Source organism: Zootoca vivipara, chromosome 6 (genome assembly GCF_965207765.1).
Source record: "Zootoca vivipara chromosome 6, rZooViv2.hap1.1, whole genome shotgun sequence".
NCBI lineage: Eukaryota > Metazoa > Chordata > Lepidosauria > Squamata > Lacertidae > Zootoca > Zootoca vivipara.
In genome coordinates this window covers 6,716,156-6,738,072 of record NC_142589.1, presented here as the reverse complement: position 1 = coordinate 6,738,072, position 21,917 = coordinate 6,716,156, and the positions used below count along the sequence as shown (strand labels likewise).

Genomic DNA, 21,917 nt, shown 5'->3' with positions numbered 1-21,917 from the left:
CCACTTCACAAACCTTCACAAACACCAGGAAGCTACCCAGCCTCTTGCCAATTCTCCCAACCCCCTAACCCCAGCTCAAAAGACACACACAACCGCCTCCGTAGCACCAGGGGGCCAACAAAATGCCCCAGATAGTTATCACAAACCCTGAGAGAGAAAAGGGTATAATCCCCTTTCATCGACCAGCAATGAACCACCATCCAAATCCAACAGATTCTACCACCTGTGATCCATTTAGGCCTGGGAATTGCAGCTGCACCACGTAATCTCCTTAAAAGCTAAACTGCATTAAATTCTCAAACTGCCGATATGTTACTGAAGCATCAGGAAAGTGTGCTTAAATTCACTTCCCCCGCCCCGGTAGAGCATACTGCATTTTTAAGCCCATTTTAATGCCCATAGAAAAACCAAGTGCTCATTTGTAGCCACAGAAAGCGGTGGATTTCAGCTTAGACACCTCGATCCAGTTACGCAGTTTGTGCACAGAGAACTTTTGTTGGTGATTCAAACCTGAACGAGAACAAACTGTGTGGGGGGTCCACATTTTGAAGGGCTTCTCCTCTCAGATCTACCCACCACCTCCAGCCCACATGAGCAGAGCCTGAGGGCTACATGTTTTTCAGGATGGCTTGCTGGGGATCCCATTTACCAACTCACCAATGCACTGGGGCAGGATACCAAGAAGCCGGGTAGGATATAGCCGTAAGATAGCCACCCACCCCACACAATCATGGCACAAGTTGCATCTGTTTCCACCTGCAGGTTTCAGAGGAATGGTAGTCTGAGGTTGGACTAGAGCCTTCGAAGCAGCCAGCAATCTAATCTTGTGGTGCCACAATTACATACCATTCAGCTTCTAACCAGCCAGGACCTGCAGCTTCTGAATTTAACACAGCCTTGTATTTAAGGACTTGCCCGGTGGTCACAGGAACTTGCCTCTTGATTTCAGTGCAGAAACACCCTCCTTTCTTCCTCTGCCAGCTCCCAACAGGCTAGCATAAAATATTGTGCACGGTAGGAACTTTTGTGGGCTTATTGACAAGACTGAATAGCAACCTGTGTGCCTGGGGCGTGCAAACACGATATAACAATTTGGGTTAAAAGAAGAAGCAGCAGCAGCAAACGTTTAAAAACTCCCGCACATTCAAGTCTTCACCCACAAAGGAGGTTGTCCACTGCATCTCTGCATGATCCACTGCTACGCTGGCCCCAGCTCATTCCAGCCCACCTCTGCTGGGGGTAGGTGATCCTAGGATGCTGCCTTCATTCCTAATGCAACAGGTTTGCCTGCCCTCAGTGAAGTGTGCCTTGTGTGCCCCTGCACGAGTCGCTGCTCTGCACCATAGCTCATGCAAAAACAACAAGGAGGCTGATTCTTCTGAGAGCCGGCCAATTTTGCTTACTGAATCTAAGGAGGAGGAAGTGTTTTTTCCAGGCATTTGCGCGAAGGGCACTTCAGGTTTCCTTTTCACGAATGAAAGCATGGCAAGCAAAGATGCTATTACGCTGTCAATGGCACAGCCCCACAGCGCCTTGGGCAATTGGGGAAGCTCCTCCAGGTTATAATTGTTGCAAGGGACACAATAGTTATACGGACGTTTTCCCCACAATATAAAAAACGGCTCTCGCGAGTGCGTATTTCGCTAGTCCACACACAAATGTGTCCTACACTCCAACTCCTCATGCATTAAGTCCGTGCTGCGTGCAATTCCTACGGGAAACACCGGTGATTCCTATGCAACCATAACGTGCAGGGCTGCCCTGATTTGGGCAGTAAGGACGCCTGGCATCAGTGGAGCCCAGCATGCCCAAAGAAAGATCTGCCCGGCTCAATTTTAAAGCTGAAGTTTCCAAACACCTCCACACAGAGAGACACAGAAGGGGCCCGGAGACAGCAAGGAACAGACCCAATTCCTCCTCTTACTTCTGACTTCTCCCTTTGCCATGCTCCTGTCATTCTCCATGCCACAGAGCATCAATCATAACTAAAGAGCAAGTGCCCTCCATGCGCCACAGATGTCTGCTTTGCAAAATGCTGTCGGGGAAGGGAAGGCACTTCTGAAGGAACACAAGAATGTTTAAAACATGGAGATTTGTGGCGCCGGGTGGGGGGGGGAGGAGACAATAGTGGGCTGTACTCTCAAGTCAGCCCCACTGATATAAGGATTGCAGCCTTCTCCTCCCTCTCCCTAATATCCCGACAGTTTAAAAGAGAGAGAAAAGAAAACAAGCATAATTTCTCTGCCACTGATGTACATTCCTGTCCACTAAATACAAACCAGGAAGCCTTTAAACAACTCTCTTACCTGCTTTTGGGGAGGGGGGGAGAGGAGACGTGGGATGCAGGGGGGGGTGCAAATGTGCGCAGAGGGGAGAACACGTCTGAGCAGTTCCACCTTATTTTGCAGAGGAGGAGATGCAAAGGGGATGGTCAGGTTTTTGGGGGGGGGGATACATCCAAGCAGATCTACCTGACATTACTGAAATACATTTAGAGTCCAGTTTTTTAAAAAATAAACCTGAAACCATCCCATTTAAAGACAAGCAGCGAAAATTGCACTGAAATGGGAGGGGGTGAGAGTGAGGGAGGACTGGTCAAGGGGGCGTGCGAAGACACCTATTTTCAAAAACCACAAAACCTGCGCCTAGGCCTGGCATGCGGACTTGACGATGTGAAATGGGTACCAATCCCAGTGCTTGGCAATGGTGGGGCCGGAAGATGCCATCAGGGGCCATCCCTGGGCGGAGCAGCACCTCTTTCTCACGCCCCCCCTCCCATTCCTCATCCCCGAAATATTACAAACCGCCCAATGCATGCCAGGAGCCGGTTCAGCCCAGGACTTGGGACAACAGGATGAGGTCCTCCATCCCCACTTTGCAAGCCACATTAAACAACTCCTCTATAAAAAACTATTAACAATTACTATTATTAACACAATGAGTTGACACCCCCCCCCCAAACAAAAACCATTCTAAGGAGAAAGTTCCAGCGATTCACTTGGCACTTTGGGGGAGCCCGTTTTGTGGGGGGGGGTGGGGAGAGCAGAGAGGCAGGAGAGCCCGGAGGCGGAGCCGGTTCTGGGGCGCATGTCCTCCCCCCACGGCACTCCCTCCCTACGGCTCCCGGGACGCCTGGAGAGGCGCCTTAGTTAGGGAACGCACAAAGCACACATACACACAGCCACCCCTTTCCCCCCCCCCCACCCAAAAATAGAGCTTGGGGGGGGCAGTAGGAAGCTAACTGCGGGAGAAGGGGAGAGGGTGGGGGAGAAGGCGAGAGAAGTCCGCGCGTCACCTTTGCAGCCCGGAGAAGTTGCGCGCCGGCGGCGGGGGAGGCGGCCGAAGAGGCGGAGGAAGCGCGCCAAGGGGCGGAGGAGGAGGATGAAGCGGCGGCGGCGGCGGGGAGAGTCCGCTCCGGTTCCGGCGGCGCGTCCATCCAGCCCGGCGAGCCGGCTGCGCTGTGGGGTGCGCGGGCAGCGGCGGAGGCGGCGGCTGCCTCGGTCGCTACCCGGGCTCGCTCTCTCGCGCTGCTGCCGGCCGCCGCGGGATCAAGGAGCGAACCGAACAAAGAGCAGCGGCGCCGGCGCCGGGGAATCAATTTCTAATACCTATCGATGGGGAGGGGAGGAGGGGAGGGAGGGAGGGAGGCAGAGGCAGCCAACCGCCCCGTCCTCCCCCTCGCTCTCCCCCCTCCCGTTCCTCCTCCTCCTCCTCCCGCTGCGCCCCGAAAGGCCCCGCGCCCAGCGCCGCGCGCGCTCCGGCCACGAACCTGGCGCCGCCGGAGAGCCCCGCCGGGCTCCCGATATCGAGCCATCGATCCCGCATCGGCGGCCATCTTGGGGGAGGGAAGGCAGCCGGCTGGCCGGCCGGTGCGGACTTCGGGGGCGGCGGGGGGGTGGGGTGCCCGGCCGCCTCTCGGGGGCTTCGCTGCGGCTGGACTCGCACCCCTCCCCTCCCGCCTTCCTCTCTCGAGCGGGATGGGAAAAGAAGCTGCAAGCGAGGCAGCAAAACGAAACGGGGATCCATATATTGGAATCGGGGGGAGGGGAGTGGGGGCTGAAAACGAGGGAGGGGGTAGCAAAAAGAGAGGCCGGCGAATTCGCTTGCAATACAACCCCCACCCAAAAGGAACCAAAGTATTTCATCCCCGCACCCCCAGTCCAGGCGTGCTTACTCGGAAGTAAGTCCAACCGACTTTGCTGGACGAACGTAATAAATAATAATAATGATGATGATGATGATGATGTGCCGCGAGTCATTCCCGCCGAGGTCGCTAGACCATACTCGCGAGGATGCCCACCTATAGGATCGGTCTGATTCCGCGCAGGTAGCTGGGGAAGGAGCAAGGAGGTCCTGTTGACTTCGGCGGAGCTTTTTCCTCAAAAGTGGGGGAGGGGGGGCCACAGGCGGGCTTTGGAGCAGGATCGTGTTTACTCGGGAGTAAGCCGCGCCGACTTTCCAGGAGCTTCGAAAGTTCGCAGGGTGTAGGATCGCGGCCGTCACTGGTGCGATGGATGGGCGATTTGGTTTGGCGCTCGGAAATGGGATTAATTCGCACCTCAGAGTCTATCCAATGGGGTTGGATGGCAGCGAAGAAGGTCTTCTTTCTGGGGAGGGGGCTCAGCTAGGATATGGGGAGCAACAGCCGGATGCATTTGCTAGAAATGAAATGGCCCTCTGCTGAATTAGAAAGGGAGGGGAACCTATGAAGTCATTGGGATTCGCCTCAACCTGTGCCCAAAATGCGATTGGAGTGACCCACATTGCCCACCCACAAAGGAGCTGGCTGAAGAAATTAGGGCAACAGCCCCCCACCTTGAGAGCTTGTAAAAGTCTCAGACTTGTGTGTGATCCCCTCCTTCTGTAGGCCTTGCGTCTCCCAACCCCCCCCAACCCCCCCCTTTTGAGACCTCAAGACATTTGCTTGCCTGCTGCAGGATAGCAAATGATGCCTGCCTCCCCAAACGTTCAGGCCTCAAAGACCCAAGCGCGGTGTATTGGTACTAGAGACAGAATATCTTACAGGCACTGCTCCCTGGCAGTAGAAGTGCAGGCGTAATAAGTTAGTAACCATTTCATGTCCTTTCAGGACACGCAAAACCAGCCACCCGAGGCACCTGCTTCAGCTCGCCTAATGGTAGCGCCGGCCCTGCAAGGGCCAATCCACAGGTGCACTCTGGGATCTGAAGATTTCCAACACAGCAACATTGATGTGTTTGGAGTATAATGGGCCTGATAGGACCTTTAAAAAAAACTGCAGTAAGCCCCCTTCCATTCCAGCTGATTATTTTAAGAGCACCTAAGTTTGCTTGCCTTCCTCTCCCCTCCCCATCCCTTCTTCCTTTGGGAGGAAATAAATGAGACAGCCCTGAGTGCTCACTGGAAGGACAGATCGTGAAGCTGAGGCTCCAATACTTTGGCCACCTCATGAGAAGAGAAGACTCCCTGGAAAAGACCCTGATGTTGGGAAAGATGGAGGGCACAAGGAGAAGGGGACGACAGAGGACGAGATGGTTGGACAGTGTTCTCAAAGCTACGAACATGAGTTTGACCAAACTGCGGGAGGCAGTGCAAGACAGGGAGTGCCTGGCGTGTTATGGTCCATGGGGTCATGAAGAGTCGGACACGACTAAACAACAAAATGAGACGGTCCCCTGCCCCAAGGCGCTTGCCCTCCCGACACTGACACAGAGGAGGGGAGAGTCAGCAGTTCCAGGACGTGTTCTTCAGCTTCCCTCCTGCAGGAGGAGCTAACGGATTGTGCCTTCACAATCACAGACAAGGTGGCTTTAGAACTGGTAGGCAGGGTCGGGCTGGGAATGTCTCCCATCTGAAACCCCAGAGAGCCCCCCCCCTCCTGCAAGTGAGAGTAAATAATACAGAGTTAAATGTACTCAGAGGTCTGCCTCGATATAACTTCCTGCTTCCCTGCTCCTATAGCCCTTGTGGAAGGTGCCACTGGGTGACCTTTATTTCATTCCAATGTTTTCATTATCACTACAACACTTTTCCAGCTATTTCCCCTCACCCCCAAATGTTAGAAAGGCACAGTTCTCTAATGCCACTCTGAGTGCTGTTAACACTGTTTTGTAAGACGGCACGATGGTGTTATATAGCATGATACCTCTCTACCATTTTTTAATACAGTGTATATATATAGCCAGAAATTTTAGTGCTAATTAAAAGATTGTTAACACACACAAAAATGGGGTCATAAAATGATGCTCACCACAAAACAGAAGGGGGAATCTTCCTCTGCGGATAATGAAGTACACCTCCCTTTTTCTGGGCAGAAAATGGGCTTTTTGGAGTCTGAGAAAAAATGGAAGAACCTCACGTACAATGCAATATGGGAAGGTCCGATTGATGCTGTTGTGTGTATGTTGCATAGAGAGTGAGTGGACGTATCGTGTCGATGTTGCACTAAACATCTAGTTTAGCTTCATGGCTGAGTCATGCGGTCCTAGCCCGAGACTCTTAACTGTGACCTCCCCCAAATGTACACTAGCCTCCATTGACAAGCAGGTAAACACATGATCTGAGTGTTTGAGGCAATTTGGGAGATCTTTTGTGGGACAGTGACGCTGAAGCACAAACTTAAAGAAAATACGGCTCCATTCCACTCAGAATGTATGTATGGAAGTGACAGCTGTCCTTCATATATGTAAGTCATCAAGGGGTGAACATATATATTCAGGGGATGAGGGAAAGCAGCCAAAATTCTCATTTATTTCAGGCCATTCTTGGCTGAAGATCTCAGAACTGGTAGCAAGCATGCTTAAAAGTAAAAATCAATTCCAACTTTCTACCATTTTTCTTCCAAGACGAACCTGAGTTGATAACCATTTTGTACTAGTCTTCCTTGACACACTGCCTTCTTCAGTTTTATCCTGAATATCGACAGGCTTTCACCATCTTATGTACAGTACCTTGACCTTCCTACTGAAATTGCTACACTCAGACGCACACATTAAAATTTCTCCCTGGTTTTAGGATAAGAAAAGTTATTTACGTTCCTCTTTTTTAAAACCAAGAGAGCTGGTAAACAGATCATGCCAGCAGACAAATCATCTCTCTGTGCTTTATAGAGGCACATCCACAATGCTTTTCCTGTAGGGATAAATCCCTTCAGAGTTCATTTGGGGTTTAGGTAACCAGAGCTAACAGAGAAGTTATGACGAGGAACACTTCTTGCTTTTATATTTATTTATTTATTTATTTGTTGTTGTTTTTATATTTAAGACTTATTTATTATATTGCAAAGTAAATACATCAAAAGAAAACCATACATAAAGAATAATATCCAATAAAACAGAAAAAAGGAAAGAAAAAAATGCAAAAAGTAGACAAGGAATAAAAAAATATTTCAATAATAATTAATAATAATAGACTTCCATCACTCTCACAACACTTCCTTTCACCTTTCATATTTCATCTGTATTTCAGTATTCCTTTCAACTTACAGGTAGGTAGCCGTGTTGGTCTGAATCGAAACAAAATAAAGAAATTCCTTCCAGCAGCACCTTAAAGACCAACTACGTTTTATTTTGGTATGAGCTTTCGTGTGCATGCACACTTCATCAGATACACTGAAACAGAATCCACCAGACCCTTATGTATATTCAGAGGGTGGGTGGGGGTGATGGGCTGATAAGAGTGGTAAACCTGTTGATGACTGTTAATGACTGCAATTGGTCTTGGGGGGGGGAACAAGGGCTGAGGTGCTAAGGAAAGCTTGATCATGTATAATGAGATAAGAATCCTATGTCTTTGTTCATTCCAGGTGGCTCCATGGTTTTAAGCTTGCTAATGAGTTGCAATTCAGCAACTTCTCTTTCCAGTCTGTTTCTGAAATTTTTCTGTAATAAAACAGCTGCTTTGAGATCTTGCATAGAATGTCCTGGGAGATTGAAGTGTTCTCCTACTGGTTTCTCTGTCTTGTGGTTCCTGATGTCAGATTTGTGTCCATTTATCCTTTGGCATAGGGTTTGGCCTGTTTGTCCAATATAGACAAATTACCATGGATAGTGTGCAAAGCTGCACACTGCCAGCCATTTTGGGGGGGGGGAGACTCTCCCCCATGCCGCTGCGGGAGAGCAATCCCCGCAGAGGCTTGGGAGGGAAGCTGCACGCCCGCCAGCTTTATGGTTGGTGTGGCATGGCTGGGGGCATGCAGGGAAAGCGGAGGCCGCTGGCAAAGCCGCACAGCTCCCCCACTCACTGGGGCACCCCTGAGAGGCCGGTGCTCTGGCGCGATGCACCACTAAGCCCTATGGAAAAGATGGCTCTGTCTATATCAGCTCCTTCCCCAGTCAGCCTTACATTTTCCCCAAGGAAGGGGCTGCAGCACCTGCTTTGCATGCATGCAGAAGGTCCCCGGACATCTCCAGGGACGGATGGGGAAGACCCCCTCGCCCGAATCCCTGCAGGGTCGCTGCCGGCCAGTGCAATGCCAAGTTCTCTAGGCCAAGGGTCTGACTCAGTAGAAAGCAGACCCTTTGGCATCTGATAGCTTTAGAGGGTGGGGGATCAGTTTTGCTATTTCCCCCACCCCCAAATAGCAGACAGGCTGGACTCCAGCAGAATGAGTCCCCCCTGGACTCTGAGAGACCCATTATCTCAAGGAGCTTTTTTTTAAAAAAATCCCTCCCTCTAAGGGTTATTAAATGATTTAAACGGGTTTAGCTTTGTTTCTGCTTTTGCATCCTCATGAATAATGGAAGCTGTTGCTTGTTAACGTCCAAACCTATTACGGCAGGTGATTTACTCTGCATCAGTCTTCGGGCTCTGCTCACCTCGGCAAGGTTTGCATCCCCCATAAATTTGTAACTTCCACTAATAATTTAATAGATTCCCTGACATGGATTATGGATATGACAAACTCCGGCGCGTTGGCCAAAATCGCCATCTGGTGGCGGCAGGGCAGCACTGCAGCAATACGGGGACTGCATGGACACAGCGCGGCCTCCCGGACCTCTATTTTGACCGCAAGATGCACAAACTGTCCAGAGTTCAGGCCCACGATCCTGACTCCCCACTCATGAGATTTCGCTGGGTCGGCCACAATCTTGCGAAATGTTGTGAGAGGCTCCCAGAGCCCGGAAAGCAAGGGAAATAGCTTAAGCTCTTTCCTGGCGGGCTGTGCAAAAGGAGCTTTTCAATTCTCTGCCTTCCGTGTGTTTAATTTGTGTGATTTCAACAGGCCAGCCTTCAACCGCTTGAAGTTTAAATTGTGAAAGTTAAATGCATATATATAATTTGAATTGCCACAAAGCTTGCATGTGTGCTGAAATTAAAATAGCTTCCTAAATTTTCTGCTTACAAAATTCTGGGTAACTTCACTTAACTGACCCGGCGAAGCACACATGCTTCCTTAAGCAGCAGGGAAAGGGAATCAAAGCTGTCCTGGTGACGCATTGTTGCTCTCTGAGGGTTTTAAAATATTTTTTCCCCGCTGAGAAAAAGAACAAAAAATAAAAAAAAAACATTCCTTCCAGTAGCACCTTAGAGACCAACTAAGTTTGACATAGGTATGAGCTTTCATGTGCATGCACACTTCTTCAGATACACTGAAACAGAAGTCACCAGACCCTTATGTATAGTCAGAAGGTGGGGAGGGGTATTACTCAGAAGGGTGGTCGGAATGGGTGATTGGCTGATAGGAGTGGTATACCTGTTGACGACTGTTAACGACTGCAATTGGTCTTGCAGGAAAAAAGCAAGGGGTGAGATGGCTAAAGAAAGCTTTATCATGTATAATGAGATAAGAATCCAATGTCCTTATTCAGACCAGGTCTCTCCATGGTTTTAAGCTTGGTAATGAGTTGCAATTCAGCAACTTCTCTTTCCAGTCTGTTTCTGAATTTTTTATGTAATAAGACAGCTACTTTGAGATCTTGTATAGAATGCCCTGGGAGATTGAAGAATGTCCTGGGAGATTGAAGTGTTCTCCTACTGGTTTCTCTGTCTTGTGATTCCTGATGTCAGATTTATGTCCATTTATCCTTTGGCGTAGGGTTTGGCCTGTTTTCCAATATAGAGAGCTGAAGGGCACTGTTGGCATTTGATGGCATACACAATGTTAGAAGATGAGCAATTAAATAGTCCTGAGATGGTACCGGTATGTTTGATGTTGTTGGGGCCAGTAATGGTGTTGTCCGGCTGTATGTGGCAGCAAAGTTGGCATCTGGGTTTATTGCAGGCTCTGGTACCAGTGTCCATGTTAAGTCTGGTGGTGGTATTATTGTGGGTGAGAAGTTGTTTAAGATTGGGTGGGTGTTTGTAGACAATGAAAGGTCTTCCTCCCAAAGCTTGAGAAAGAGAGCTGTCATTGTCTAGGAGAGGTTGTAGATCTATGATGATGCGTTGTACTGTTTTAACTTGGGAGCTGTATGTGATTACTAGTGGTGTTCTAAAAATTTCCTTCAGTAGCACCTTAAAGACCAACTAAGTTTTTATTTTGGTATGAGCTTTCATGTGCATGCGTGTGCATGCACACGAAAGCTCATACCAAAATAAAAACTTAGTTGGTCTTTAAGGTGCTACTGAAGGATTTTTTATTTATTTTTTTGCTTCGACTCAGACCAACACGGCTACCTACCTGTAACTAGTGGTGTTCTGTTATTTTCTTTTTTGGGTCTGTCTTGCAGCAAGTTCTCTCTCAGTCTGACTCTGTTGATCTGTTGTTTAACTTCATCGGGTGGATATTTTAGTTCTAAAAAGGTTTGCTGTAGATCTCTTAGGTGAGAGTTGGAACAGATGCAAAAAAGAACAGTTAGCAATCATCAACGTTAGCAAAATACATCGCACCATCATCTCTGCAGTTAGAAATGTGCACTCTGTTCTGTCCTTTACTGTTACATCACAAAGATCAATGTGGCTGAATTTCATTTTTCCTGTTTTGTCAAACTTTATGCACCTATTATAGCGAAACTGCTGTAGTTCTCCACATGTTCAAGTCAACATAGAATTGGTCAACTAGTTTTTGGGAACCATGTGTTAGGTTTCTATTCCTCTCACTCTGCAGGTCACATGCCTGTGTTATGCATTCCAGCAAAGACTGTTGGAATCACGGGAGTGGATGTTTGCTGTATTCTGTTTCCATTTGTTTTGTTTTGTTCTTCGGACTTCTCTCAGCAAGAGGAGACATGTTTTCCTTTTGTTCTGCCTTACGCTTAATAAAGTAGCTTTTAGTACACAACCTCAGCCTGGCTCCGTCTGCGTCTTATCTCTGCTGGACTCTGAATATGTACTCAGTGTCTCCAAGACATGGGTCATAATAAATCGTCGGGAAAGGGCTGTCAGAACTCTCTAGAGCTGCACACTGAACGCTGATGGGAGAGACGGGCTGGATTTGTTCCTGCATTCTGCCTGGGAATCGTTCTTGCCCCCAGCTGACCCGACACCATGGGGGTATTCTCGATAAACTTAGGTTGCTCTGTACCATGTCAGACCAATGGGTGATCAACACCATCTTCAGTCCTCGTATGGGGCAGCTGCATATTCCTACATTAGACTAGATGATCCTTGGTGTCCTTTCTATGATTCTCTGGGAGTGGCATATCTTAGTATAAAGGGTAAAGGTAAAGGGACCCCTGACCATTAGGTCCAGTCGTGACCAACTCTGGGGATGCGCGCTCATCTCGCATTATTGGCCGAGGGAGCCGGCGTATAGCTTCCAGATCATGTGGCCAGCATGACAAAGCTGCTTCTGGCAAACCAGAGCAGCACATGGAAACGCCATTTACCTTCCCGCTATAGCGGTTCCTATTTATCTACTTGCACTTTGACATGCTTTCGAACTGCTAGGTTGGCAGGAGCTGGGACCAAGCAACGGGAGCTCACCCCGTCACAGGGATTCGAACCACCGACCTTCTGATCAGCAAGCCCTAGGCTCAGTGGTTTAGCCCACAGCGCCACCAGGGACCCTATATTCTGGGTCCCAGAATATCTCAGTATAGGGTTGCCATATTTCAAAAAGTGCAAATACGGACACAAAAGTTGTGGAGCTTTTTTTTTTTTTGCACAATCTCCCGACCAAAAAATGCAGTTTTTGAGCTACTTTTAAGGAAATTCACAAAGCAACCCAATAATTCTTCCAACATGAATTGCCATGTTTCCCCGGACATTTTAGCAGCTTTCAGAAATTATGCCCAGGCGCTAATTTTTTACGGACAACACCCAGATATGTCTGGCAAAACCTGGGCATGTGGCAGCCCTATCTCAGTAGCAAGTCAGAAACTAGCGCAGACCCCAGAATCCCTCACACTCAGGGCAGGGGAGCTTTCCCTGAAAGTTTCCGCATCACACATGACTAAACCACCAGGCTCATTCTTCCACTGCAGCCCAGAAGCAGAGCCCCTGCTTGGCATGCAGAAGGGCGCAGGTCGAATCTTTGGCTTCCCTCCAATTAAACAAGGACTGGGGTGGGGACCTTTCTCTGCCTATGACCCTGGCCAGCCTCTCCTGGTCAGAGAAGATCATTCTGGGGGAGATGGAACCATCCCTCCCCAGGTGCCTTCTGCTTTATGCAGTTGGAGTGGGGAGAAAGCCCCTTTTGGTTTTGTGCTCATAGGCAAATCTGTCTCATTCATAGAATCATAGAGTTGGAAGAGACCACAAGGGCCATCCAGTCCAACCCCCTGCCAAGCAGGAAACACCATCAAAGCATTCTTGACACATGCCTCTCAATCCTCTGCTTAAAGACCTCCAAAGAAGGAGACTCCACCACACTCCTTGGCAGCAAATTCCACTGCCGAACAGCTCTTACTGTCAGGAAGTTCTTCCTAATGTTTAGGTGGAATCTTCTTTCTTGAAGTTTGAATCCATTGCTCCGTGTCCGCTTCTCTGGAGCAGCAGAAAACAATCTTTCTCCCTCCTCCATGTGCAACCATGTGCTGCATCAGGGGAATATTTCAGGCGGAGATGGGCAGACAAGGAGAAATTCACACTACAATGCTGGTGGATTTTCACAAGGGCTTTGAAAGAAAGAAAGAATTGCCCGCTGACTTGGAGAATGTGGAGAACTGGACTTGAGATTGGGAAAAAAATTAGGAAGGGAAAAGAACTGAAACTGGTGGATTTTGTCCTGTTCTTGGGATCCTTTTCTTCCACAGACCAGACTTTCTGTTCCCGGCCACCTGTTCAAGGGTGCTGCTCCTCCCTCCCTAAAATCCACACATTTCTTCCCATCTTTATTACCATTTGGCAGATGTCAAATGATGCATCTTCTCCCAGCTGCCTCGCCTTATTTCGGCAGCCTTCCCTGCAACAATTAGCGCATGATCTTTAATTAGTTTTACCATTTCGCTGTTTTGACGCTGCGATCTGAACCACAGATCTGTCAGATAGGACACTTTTTCATTAAAAAAAGAAAAGAAAAAGGCCTGGCTAATTATTTGCAAAATTATACACAGATGTAGAATACATATTTAGAGTCAATATATTAGAGAGTTAATAAATTTCTGTACCATGTTTCAAATTAATTCATGCACATTTTTCTACAGTTATATATGCATTTTTGAGTGCATCTGCCTGTGTACTGCTTACTTTGGGAAACCTGAACGGTATATGCATATAGTATGAGTATTATGCATATAATTATGCAAGAGTTCATCATATTTTTAATGGAATTGGGGGAGGGAGAGGGGTAGAAAACTCGCTTCTTGCTGAGATTAATGAGAGAGTTGGAAATTAGAAAATAATTCCGTGCTGATAAGCTTGACTTCGAGATTATCAGAAAATCCCATTCCTATTAATAACTGTAGCCCTGCCTTTTCGGTGCTAGCATTGGAGTCAAAAGCAGCACTATATTTTCAAAATCTTCAAAATCTTCGACCCAGCTGCTGAGATGGAACCCTTTAACTGGTGTTTTTTAAGGAGAAAAATTAGTAAACTACATGACTGAGATACTATAAAAACCACAGTCCCAGGACCAGAGATTTTTCAGTTTCACTGATGATCAGGAACCCAGTAGGGAAGAGATGAGGAATGGGATTCATCCTGTCATGGACAAGGACAGAGTTAGCAAGGGGCAGAGGAATAGGTGTGACTCCTTATCTCGTCCCCTCCAAAACTTCTCCAATGAAAATAGGGACGCCCCTATTCCATAATGATAATTTTACCATTTATACTTGACACATTCTTACTGGGTTGCCCCAGCCAGGGGCGTACGAAGTGGGGGGGCAGAGGGGGCGGTCCACCCCGGGTGCCACTCGGGGAAGGGGGTGACAAGATGGCCCCTGCCTTCCCCCAAGCTGTAGGCATCCATACGGGCTCCCATACAGGCTGCCTCTCGCATGGCGACCATACGGGATGCCGCACATGCGCAGTCCATATGGGATGCCGCCTGCGTGTACGGTCGCCGTGCAAGCGCAGCCTGTATGGACGCATGCGTGAGAGGCAGCCCATACGGCCGCCACGCACGAGCAGCAGCCCGTACGGAGTGCGCATGTGCGGTATCCCGTATGGACTGTGCATGTGGGGGCATCCCATACGGAGTGCACACACATGGCAGCCTGTACAGCCGCTGCACGTGCACACTCCATATGGGATTGCACATACGGGCATTGCACGTGCATCACCGGGCGGTTTGCTCCGCCCCTCAGCATCCCGCCCCGGGTGCCAGAGAAGGTTCCTCCGCCACTGGCCCCAGCTACTCTAGACAGCTTCCAACATACATAAACAGATAATAAAACATTAAACATTTTAAAAACTCCCCTATACAGGATTGCCTTCAGATGGCTCAGAGGTCAGATAACTCCATACCCTCCAACATTTCTCCAATGAAAACAGAGATATCCTAAGGAAAAGTAGGACATTCCAGGATCAAATCAGAACAGGACGGCTTCTCTAAATCAGGGATGTCCCAGGAAAATAGGGACACTTGGAGGGCTTGCAAGAGGTTTCTCTACATACAGTGGTACCTCGGTTTGCAAACGCAATCCGTTCCGCGGAGGCGTTCGCTCGCCGAGGCATTCACTCGCCGAAGGCACGCTTCTGCACGTGCACAAAGTACTGATAGACACTTCCGGGTCCGCGGCGTTCGAAAACAAAGGTTTTCGTAAACGGAGGTAGTCGTAAACTGAGGTTCCACTGTCCATTTTCCCATCCAAGCAAGCCAGAGGCGGACTCGGGGCTCAAGGACTGACTACATTCCAGCCAGGCATTTTAAAAGAAGCACACAAAGAGGGTGCCAGGGAAGGGGCGAAGCCTGGGGAGAGTCCCAGGGGCCTGATGGAGAGGTTGCAGGGCCACCTGAGGTAGGGGTACCCTCGATTCTTCCCCCACTTTTTTACAGACCCCACCCGATAGCACTTTGCAATACAGGGTGCGAAACATGGGCGGTTCAGCTTCACGTTCTCCGTTCCTTCCACATCCCAAACTCCTAAGATCAAATCCTATTGGGAGCAACATTAGCATGACCCCTCCCCTCCCCTCCCCTCCCCTCCCCATGAGTTACACAGCCTCTTCCCCCTCCCCATCTTTCCTCAGGCATTTCAGAATAGGAGTTTCATCTCTACAGGCAAAGCCACGTCTGCCTTCATTACTTCACCCAGCTGTTCACATATTCCCGCCGCTCTAGAGAGGCACCTTTCTTTCTCCCACCCTAAAAATCCATTTTTAGAGAGGGGAGGGTTTTATTTGCAGGTCACAAAGGAGGATATGCAAATAAAGTCTTCTTCATTTGTTTATTGCAAGAGGCGTTGTGCTCCTTTGCTTGGAAATGGAGTTCAATCAGGCATAGCTGTTAAATTAAGTCTGCCTTTACCCCTCAGGTAAACAAACAAACAAAAAACCATAACTCTACTCCCCTCCCCCCCCAAAAAAATCTAATTGAAAACCCTACAAGAACAATTGCATAGAAGAACAAAAGGCAAGGTGGGGTATCAGAGGAGGAAAATATCCTCCAACATTTCTCCAAGGAAAATAAGGGTGTCCTTTTCCACAATGATGGTGATGATTTTAATATTTATGCCCCACCCATCTGACTCTAGGCGGCTTCCAACATATATAAAAAACATAATAAAACATTAAACATGAAAGAAACTTTCCTATACAGGGCTGCTGTCAATTGTCTCAGGGGTCGGATGACTCCAAAGCCTCCAACATTTCTACAATGAAAATATGCAGAGATGTCCTAAAGAAAAAGTGAGACATTCCAGGAAGGATCAAATTAGAAACCGGGACAGCTTCTCTGAATCCAGAACTGTCCCTGGAAAATAGGGACATTTGGAGGGTCTGGGAGGAGGGTGGCAATGGAGATGAGAGACTAAGTAGTTCAAACCTTTTGGCTTAGGTAGCAGGAAAAAAAGATTCAAAGTGACCCTGATGTCCAAGAAGCACTTTCTTGGGGCTCTATAGCTGGAAGAGCACTGAGGATTTGACACTGGTGGCCGGAATGATACTGTCGTGGACTCTATTGGTACTGCACAATAGCACCTGTGCACTCACTCCCTGACTTTCCTTGGGGGGGGGGGAAATCCCACAGAGCTTACTCTGTAGTAAATGTGTGTAGGATTTCAACCCTAAATACCTGTGTGACATTTTGGAAAATATGCAGGTAATTGTGAACAAATAATACACTGCTTAAATTATTATTATGATTTATATACCACCCTTTTCTCTGACAAGAATTCTCTTCCCCCAACCAAAACAGACACAGGGTAGATGATCTCACCTTGCGTTCTCCTCTACACAGGCCCTTCTGCTGGATCTGGTCCGGTATACCTGAAGGAGCGTCTCCGCCCCCATCATTCTGCTCGGACACAGAGGTCCAGCTCCGAGGGCCTTCTGGCGGTTCCCTCACTACGAGAAGCCAAGTTACAGGGAACCAGGCAGAGGGCCTTCTCGGTAGTGGCACCCACCCTGTGGAACGCCCTCCCACTAGAGGTCAAAGAGAACAACAATTACCAGACCTTTAGAAGGCATCTCAAGGCAGCCCTGTTTAGGGAAGCTTTTAATGTGTGGTGGATTTCTGTATTTTTATGTTTGATGGATTTCTGTATTTTAGAATTTCTGTTTTGTTGGAAGCCGCCCAGAGTGGCTGGGGCAACCCGGCCAGATGGGCGGGGTATAAATAATAAATTATTATTATTATTATTATTATTATTATTATTATTATTATTATTATTTGAGTGGGTTATGCATGTTATTATTATCTGAGTGGGTTATGCATTTCTGAACGGATCTGGAACCAACTGTGATTGATAATAATAATAATAATAATAATAATAATAATAATAATAATATATTTATACCCCACCCATCTGGCTGGGTTTCCCCAGCCACTCTGGGCGGCTTCCAACAGAAATATTAAAATACACTAATTTCTTAAAGATTAAAAGCTTCCCTAAACAGGGCTGCCTTCAGATGTCCTCTAAAAGTCTGGTAGTTGGTTTTCTTTTTGACATCTGGTGGGAGGGCGTTCCACAGGGCGGGTGCCACTACCGAGAAGGCGATGGAGAGTCACATCTCAAAAGGGATATTGCAAGGTTTGAAAAGGTTCCAGAAAAAGGGCAAACCAACATGACTGGGGATTAAGAAAGGCTGCAGCGTTTGGGGCTTTTACATTTAGAGAAAAAGTGAATAAGAGATGACATGATAGACAATTATAAAATGATGTTTGACTTGGAGAAAGCAGATAGAGAAAAGTTGCCCCCCCCTCTCATGACACTAGAAATTGTGGAAAGCCAAAGAAGTTGAATGTTGGAAGATTCAGGACAGATAAAAGAAAGTACAGAGTGCTTGGATCCTGCTTGCTGGTTTCCCATCTGGTGGGCCACTGTGAAAATAGGATGCCTTTCTACCTGATCTTCTTATGTTCAGACAGACGACCGTAATATCCTTCATTTTAGTTTATTGGTTAACCAGAAGGGGTTTTAACATTCCAGGCAATGCACCCCAAAGTCAAGATGTGGTACAAAAGCCACAATAAGTCCACGCTTTACATGGGGCTACCTTTGAAGGTGAACCGGAAACTGCAACTAATCCAGAATGCGGCAGCCGGACTGGCGACTGGAAGTGGCCGCGGAGACCACATAACACTGGTCCTGAAAGACCTACATTGGCTCCCAGTACGTTTCCGAGCACAATTCAAAGTGTTGGTGCTGACCTTTAAAGCCCTAAACGGCCTCGGTCCAGTATACTTGAAGGAGCATCTCCATCCCCATCGTTCAGCCCAGACACTGAGGTCCAATGCCTTCTGGCGGTTCCCTCCCTGCGAGAAGTGAGGTTACAGGCATAGCTGCCAAGTTTTCCCTTTTCTCGCGAGGAAGCCTATTCAGCATAATGGAAAATCCCTTTAAAAAAGGGATAACTTGGCAGCTATGGTTACAGGGGACCAGGCTGAGGGCCTTCTTGGTAGTGGCACCCGCCCTGTGGAATACCCTCCCGCCAGAGGTCAAAGAGAAAAACAACTATCTGGCTTTTAGAAGACATCTGAAGGCAGCCCTGTTTAGGGAAGTTTTTAATGTTTTATGTTGCTTTTTTATTATTGTTGGTGGTGGTGGTGTTCTGTTGATAGCTGCCCAGAGTGGCTGGGTAAACCCAGGCAGATGGGCAAGGTATAAATAATATTATATATTATTGTTATTGTTATTGCCAGAGCTTGTGGCCTATCCAACTTCAGTATGCAATTCCACGAAACAGCAGTCCATCCTTTTCTGTTTTAATAACTATTTTTTCCCCAAACAGAATAATCATTACCAGTAAACAAGCCTACTGGCTAATGTACATAAGCAGCAAATTAAGAAGCTTCGTGGATTTGTCATACCCCTCTGAGCCTCGCTCAGTGTAAACTCGGCTGCTTGCAGTTGGAGGGGGGGCACTATCGATTTCTGCAAACGTATATTATTTTGCACTGTAAGTACCAGTGGTCTGTTGTCGTTAATATATGACAGATAAATTTAAAATGCATTAGTTTAATAAAAATGCATAAAGTAGAGTCAGACTGCATTAGTTGCCCTGCAAAATTCAATTTCATAAATATTAGCTCATGTTAAAATGCATTGATTTCCTGGGAAATTGGATTGGTCAAAGGGAATTTATATTTGGCTGGAATGGGAATGTACCCATTTTCTCTCCCCCCCCCCAACACAACCCCCCCCAAAACATATGTATTAGCTTCGTGAACTGCATTAACCCATAATACTCCCACGTACCTGTAGTATAAATATATACTGGAGAATGAAGAATGTGTTCCTGAGTAGTTAAGATGACAGGGGATTGAGCAAACAATCTCAGATACATTGGCTTCATTGAGACCTTTGTAAACCAAATTTGGGCTTACAAGAAGAGAAGAAGCTGTCATAAAACAAGATACATGCCCACACAACAGCTTAGAGAAAGGCGGTTTTTCCCAGTAGATATCTTCTCCAGCAGAGTGTTCTCCAAGACCCCCATGACATATCTTGAAATGAATCCATCCTAAATATTGTGAATCCCTCCTAGATATTGTTACCAAAATGACTTCTCAGCAGTCAGGTTGTACAAGTTGAGAGCAAAATAAAATTAGGAATGCAAGAGCCATACAGAACTGGTTTGTGGCATTCATATCCAGAAGCGTCATCAGCCCAGTCCCGTGGAACTCTCTGCCACTAGAGACTCAGCAGGAGGCATCACCTGTGGCAGCTTTTAAATGCCTGCTGAAAACATCCCTATTCTGTCGGGCCCATGCAGGCAATTAAGAACACATTCTTCCGCAATGATGAATGGATGCTTATTTTTAACTTTCCTGCTTTATTGTATGTTTTTTTGAAAAATATTTTGAATGTCATAAACCTCTTTGATATATTTTTATGATTTAGCGGTACAGTATAGAAATGTTTTCCAAATCAATCAATCAATCAATCAATAAGCAAGCTGCAGTTATGGCAACCGGGTTAGGAGATTTAAAGGGGGCGATGAGACAAATTCATGAAAATGATTTACAGATGGTATTTAACTCTGAGTAGACTTGCTAAGATGTATAAGACTGAATCAGATGTTCTGGAGAGGCAATGAGGTTGAGGGTACATTCCATCATATGTGGTGGACTTGTAAAAGGGTAAAAGAGTACAGTAATATCTCGGGTTACGAACGCGATCCGTTCCGGAACGCAGTTCGTAACCTGAATAGTTCGCAAACCGAACGCAATGGGCGCCGCCATTTTGCGCATGCGCAAAGCACGATTTTCGCGATTTTCGCGATTTTCGCGATTTTCGCGCTTTGCGCATGCGCAGATCGCGCGATCGCACGCGCGCGCGCCGAAAACACTTCCGGGGTTGCGCAGTTCGTAACCCGAACTGTTCGCAAACCGAGGTGGTCGTAACCCGAGGTACGACTGTATTGGGAAATGATCCATAATGAATTGGGGAAAAAAATGTTTAAAAGTACTTTTACACACACAAAAACAGAGTCCTTTTTGTTGGGGATAATTCAGAGGGAAATTCTCAGGTGTCAAAAAAGGTTATTTATGTATGCTACTACTGTGGCTCGTGTTTTGTTAGCCCCCAAATGGAAAACGAGCGAAGTCCCAAAGAAAGAAGAATGGCAACTTAAACTGATGGAGTGTGTGCAGCTCGCAGACTTAAGAAGAACATACGTTTAAAGAAGATTGGGAAATGTTTATTGAATGTATGGGGGGCGGGGAATTGTGTACACTTGAAAACGTTGGCAGCATTAAGATAAATTCAGCAGTGTAAATAAGTTTTGATGGCTGTAATAATGGAATACTGAATGGTTTAGTTTATGCAAAATATGCAGGGATTTATGATATGCAAAACGAACCACGGAAAGAGAAGCTGGGGAGTCACTGATATTTTACGGTTGTTTAAATGAATACTGTATTCTAAAATTTGGAATGTAAAATTGTAATAAAAAATGATACAAAAAGGGAAAAAATCCATGAAGGAGGGGTGACCCCATCAATCAATTTCCTCTTGCTTAGTCTCAGTGTCTCTCTTGTAAAACTCGGTGGAGGGAGGGGGGACTTGACTCCACCTGTCCTTGGCTCTGGCGCCACCTACTGGAAGGCTCCCTCCCTGCCTTTTGCCCCACGAGTTCCAATACCCACCAGCCACCAGACCCACCAGGTCTGGGAAAGCCACCTAGAGAAGCTGCTGCCACTCCATATAGCTCAAGAAGACAACACACCATAGGGCACCAGAAGAGCCTTTACCTGTTTTCCCCTGCCATGCATAATATTATAAACTTCTCTCTTGTCACTACTTACTCACATTTTCTCTAAACTGAAAAGTTCCAAATGCTACAAACAAGCTAGGGGAGTCATCTCATCCCCCTTGATCATTTTTGATGGCCATTTTCTGAACCAGCCTGTAGATGGTCCCAGGTCCAGTACCCCAATATCTCCAGTTAAAGGAGATCAGGTGTCAGGAGTATGGAAGTAGGACGGCCAACAGTTTTGCCTCAGCATGACATATATTTGGGCAGCAGGATACAGCAAGTAGCCCAGCCAGAAGGAGGGCATTGCGCAAAATCCATCCCCGGAATGTCCCTGGATTTCATTTAATGTCCCCAGATTTATATTTTAAGTGTTGTAGATTTATTAGTAGGGAATGAATGTTGCGTGTTAATCTTAACACACAAGTTTTTGTCCCAAGCTGCCTGGGTCTTGGCAAACTTGTGGTGAATGAATTCAGAAAATTTCACAAGAGCCTGCTGAGGCTTTTGCAGGGGATAAAACCACGTATATTTAGATAAGTGGTCAGTTATCAAAAGATAATAATATTTTGGCCTTGCCAAGGGACTTCGACATAGGACCAAATACATCAGCAGGGGGGAAAATCTGGAAACAACGTGTTAGACCTTGCTTGCTTGGGCTTCTCTGCGCCTGCGAAACAATCAACAACATTGAAACATGCATCATTTTTATCAAAAGATAGTCTGAAAAGGTTATCTTTGTCTCTGTGTCCCTCTAA

General features: G+C 47.1%; 1 protein-coding gene across 9 annotated transcripts in view; it reads right to left on the bottom strand.

Moving 5' to 3' along the window:
- Positions 1-4,530, bottom strand: part of CUX2 (cut like homeobox 2) — a 233,176-nt gene extending 228,646 nt beyond the window's left edge. For 2 of the 9 annotated variants that reach the window (XM_088670899.1, XM_088670898.1), the window contains exon 1: positions 4,301-4,530. Coding sequence is in view for 7 of the 9 variants with exons in the window: in XM_088670891.1 (XP_088527017.1) it covers positions 3,296-3,436 (141 nt within the window). In the remaining 2 variants the exon portion in view is untranslated. Of the gene's footprint in view, positions 1-657; positions 805-846; positions 1,320-1,403; positions 1,577-3,295; positions 3,738-3,769; positions 3,964-4,300 lie in introns of those variants that run through there. The other 7 variants (XM_088670891.1, XM_088670892.1, XM_060276354.2 and 4 more) reach the window with 6 other exon arrangements.
- Positions 4,531-21,917: the final 17,387 nt, after the last annotated feature.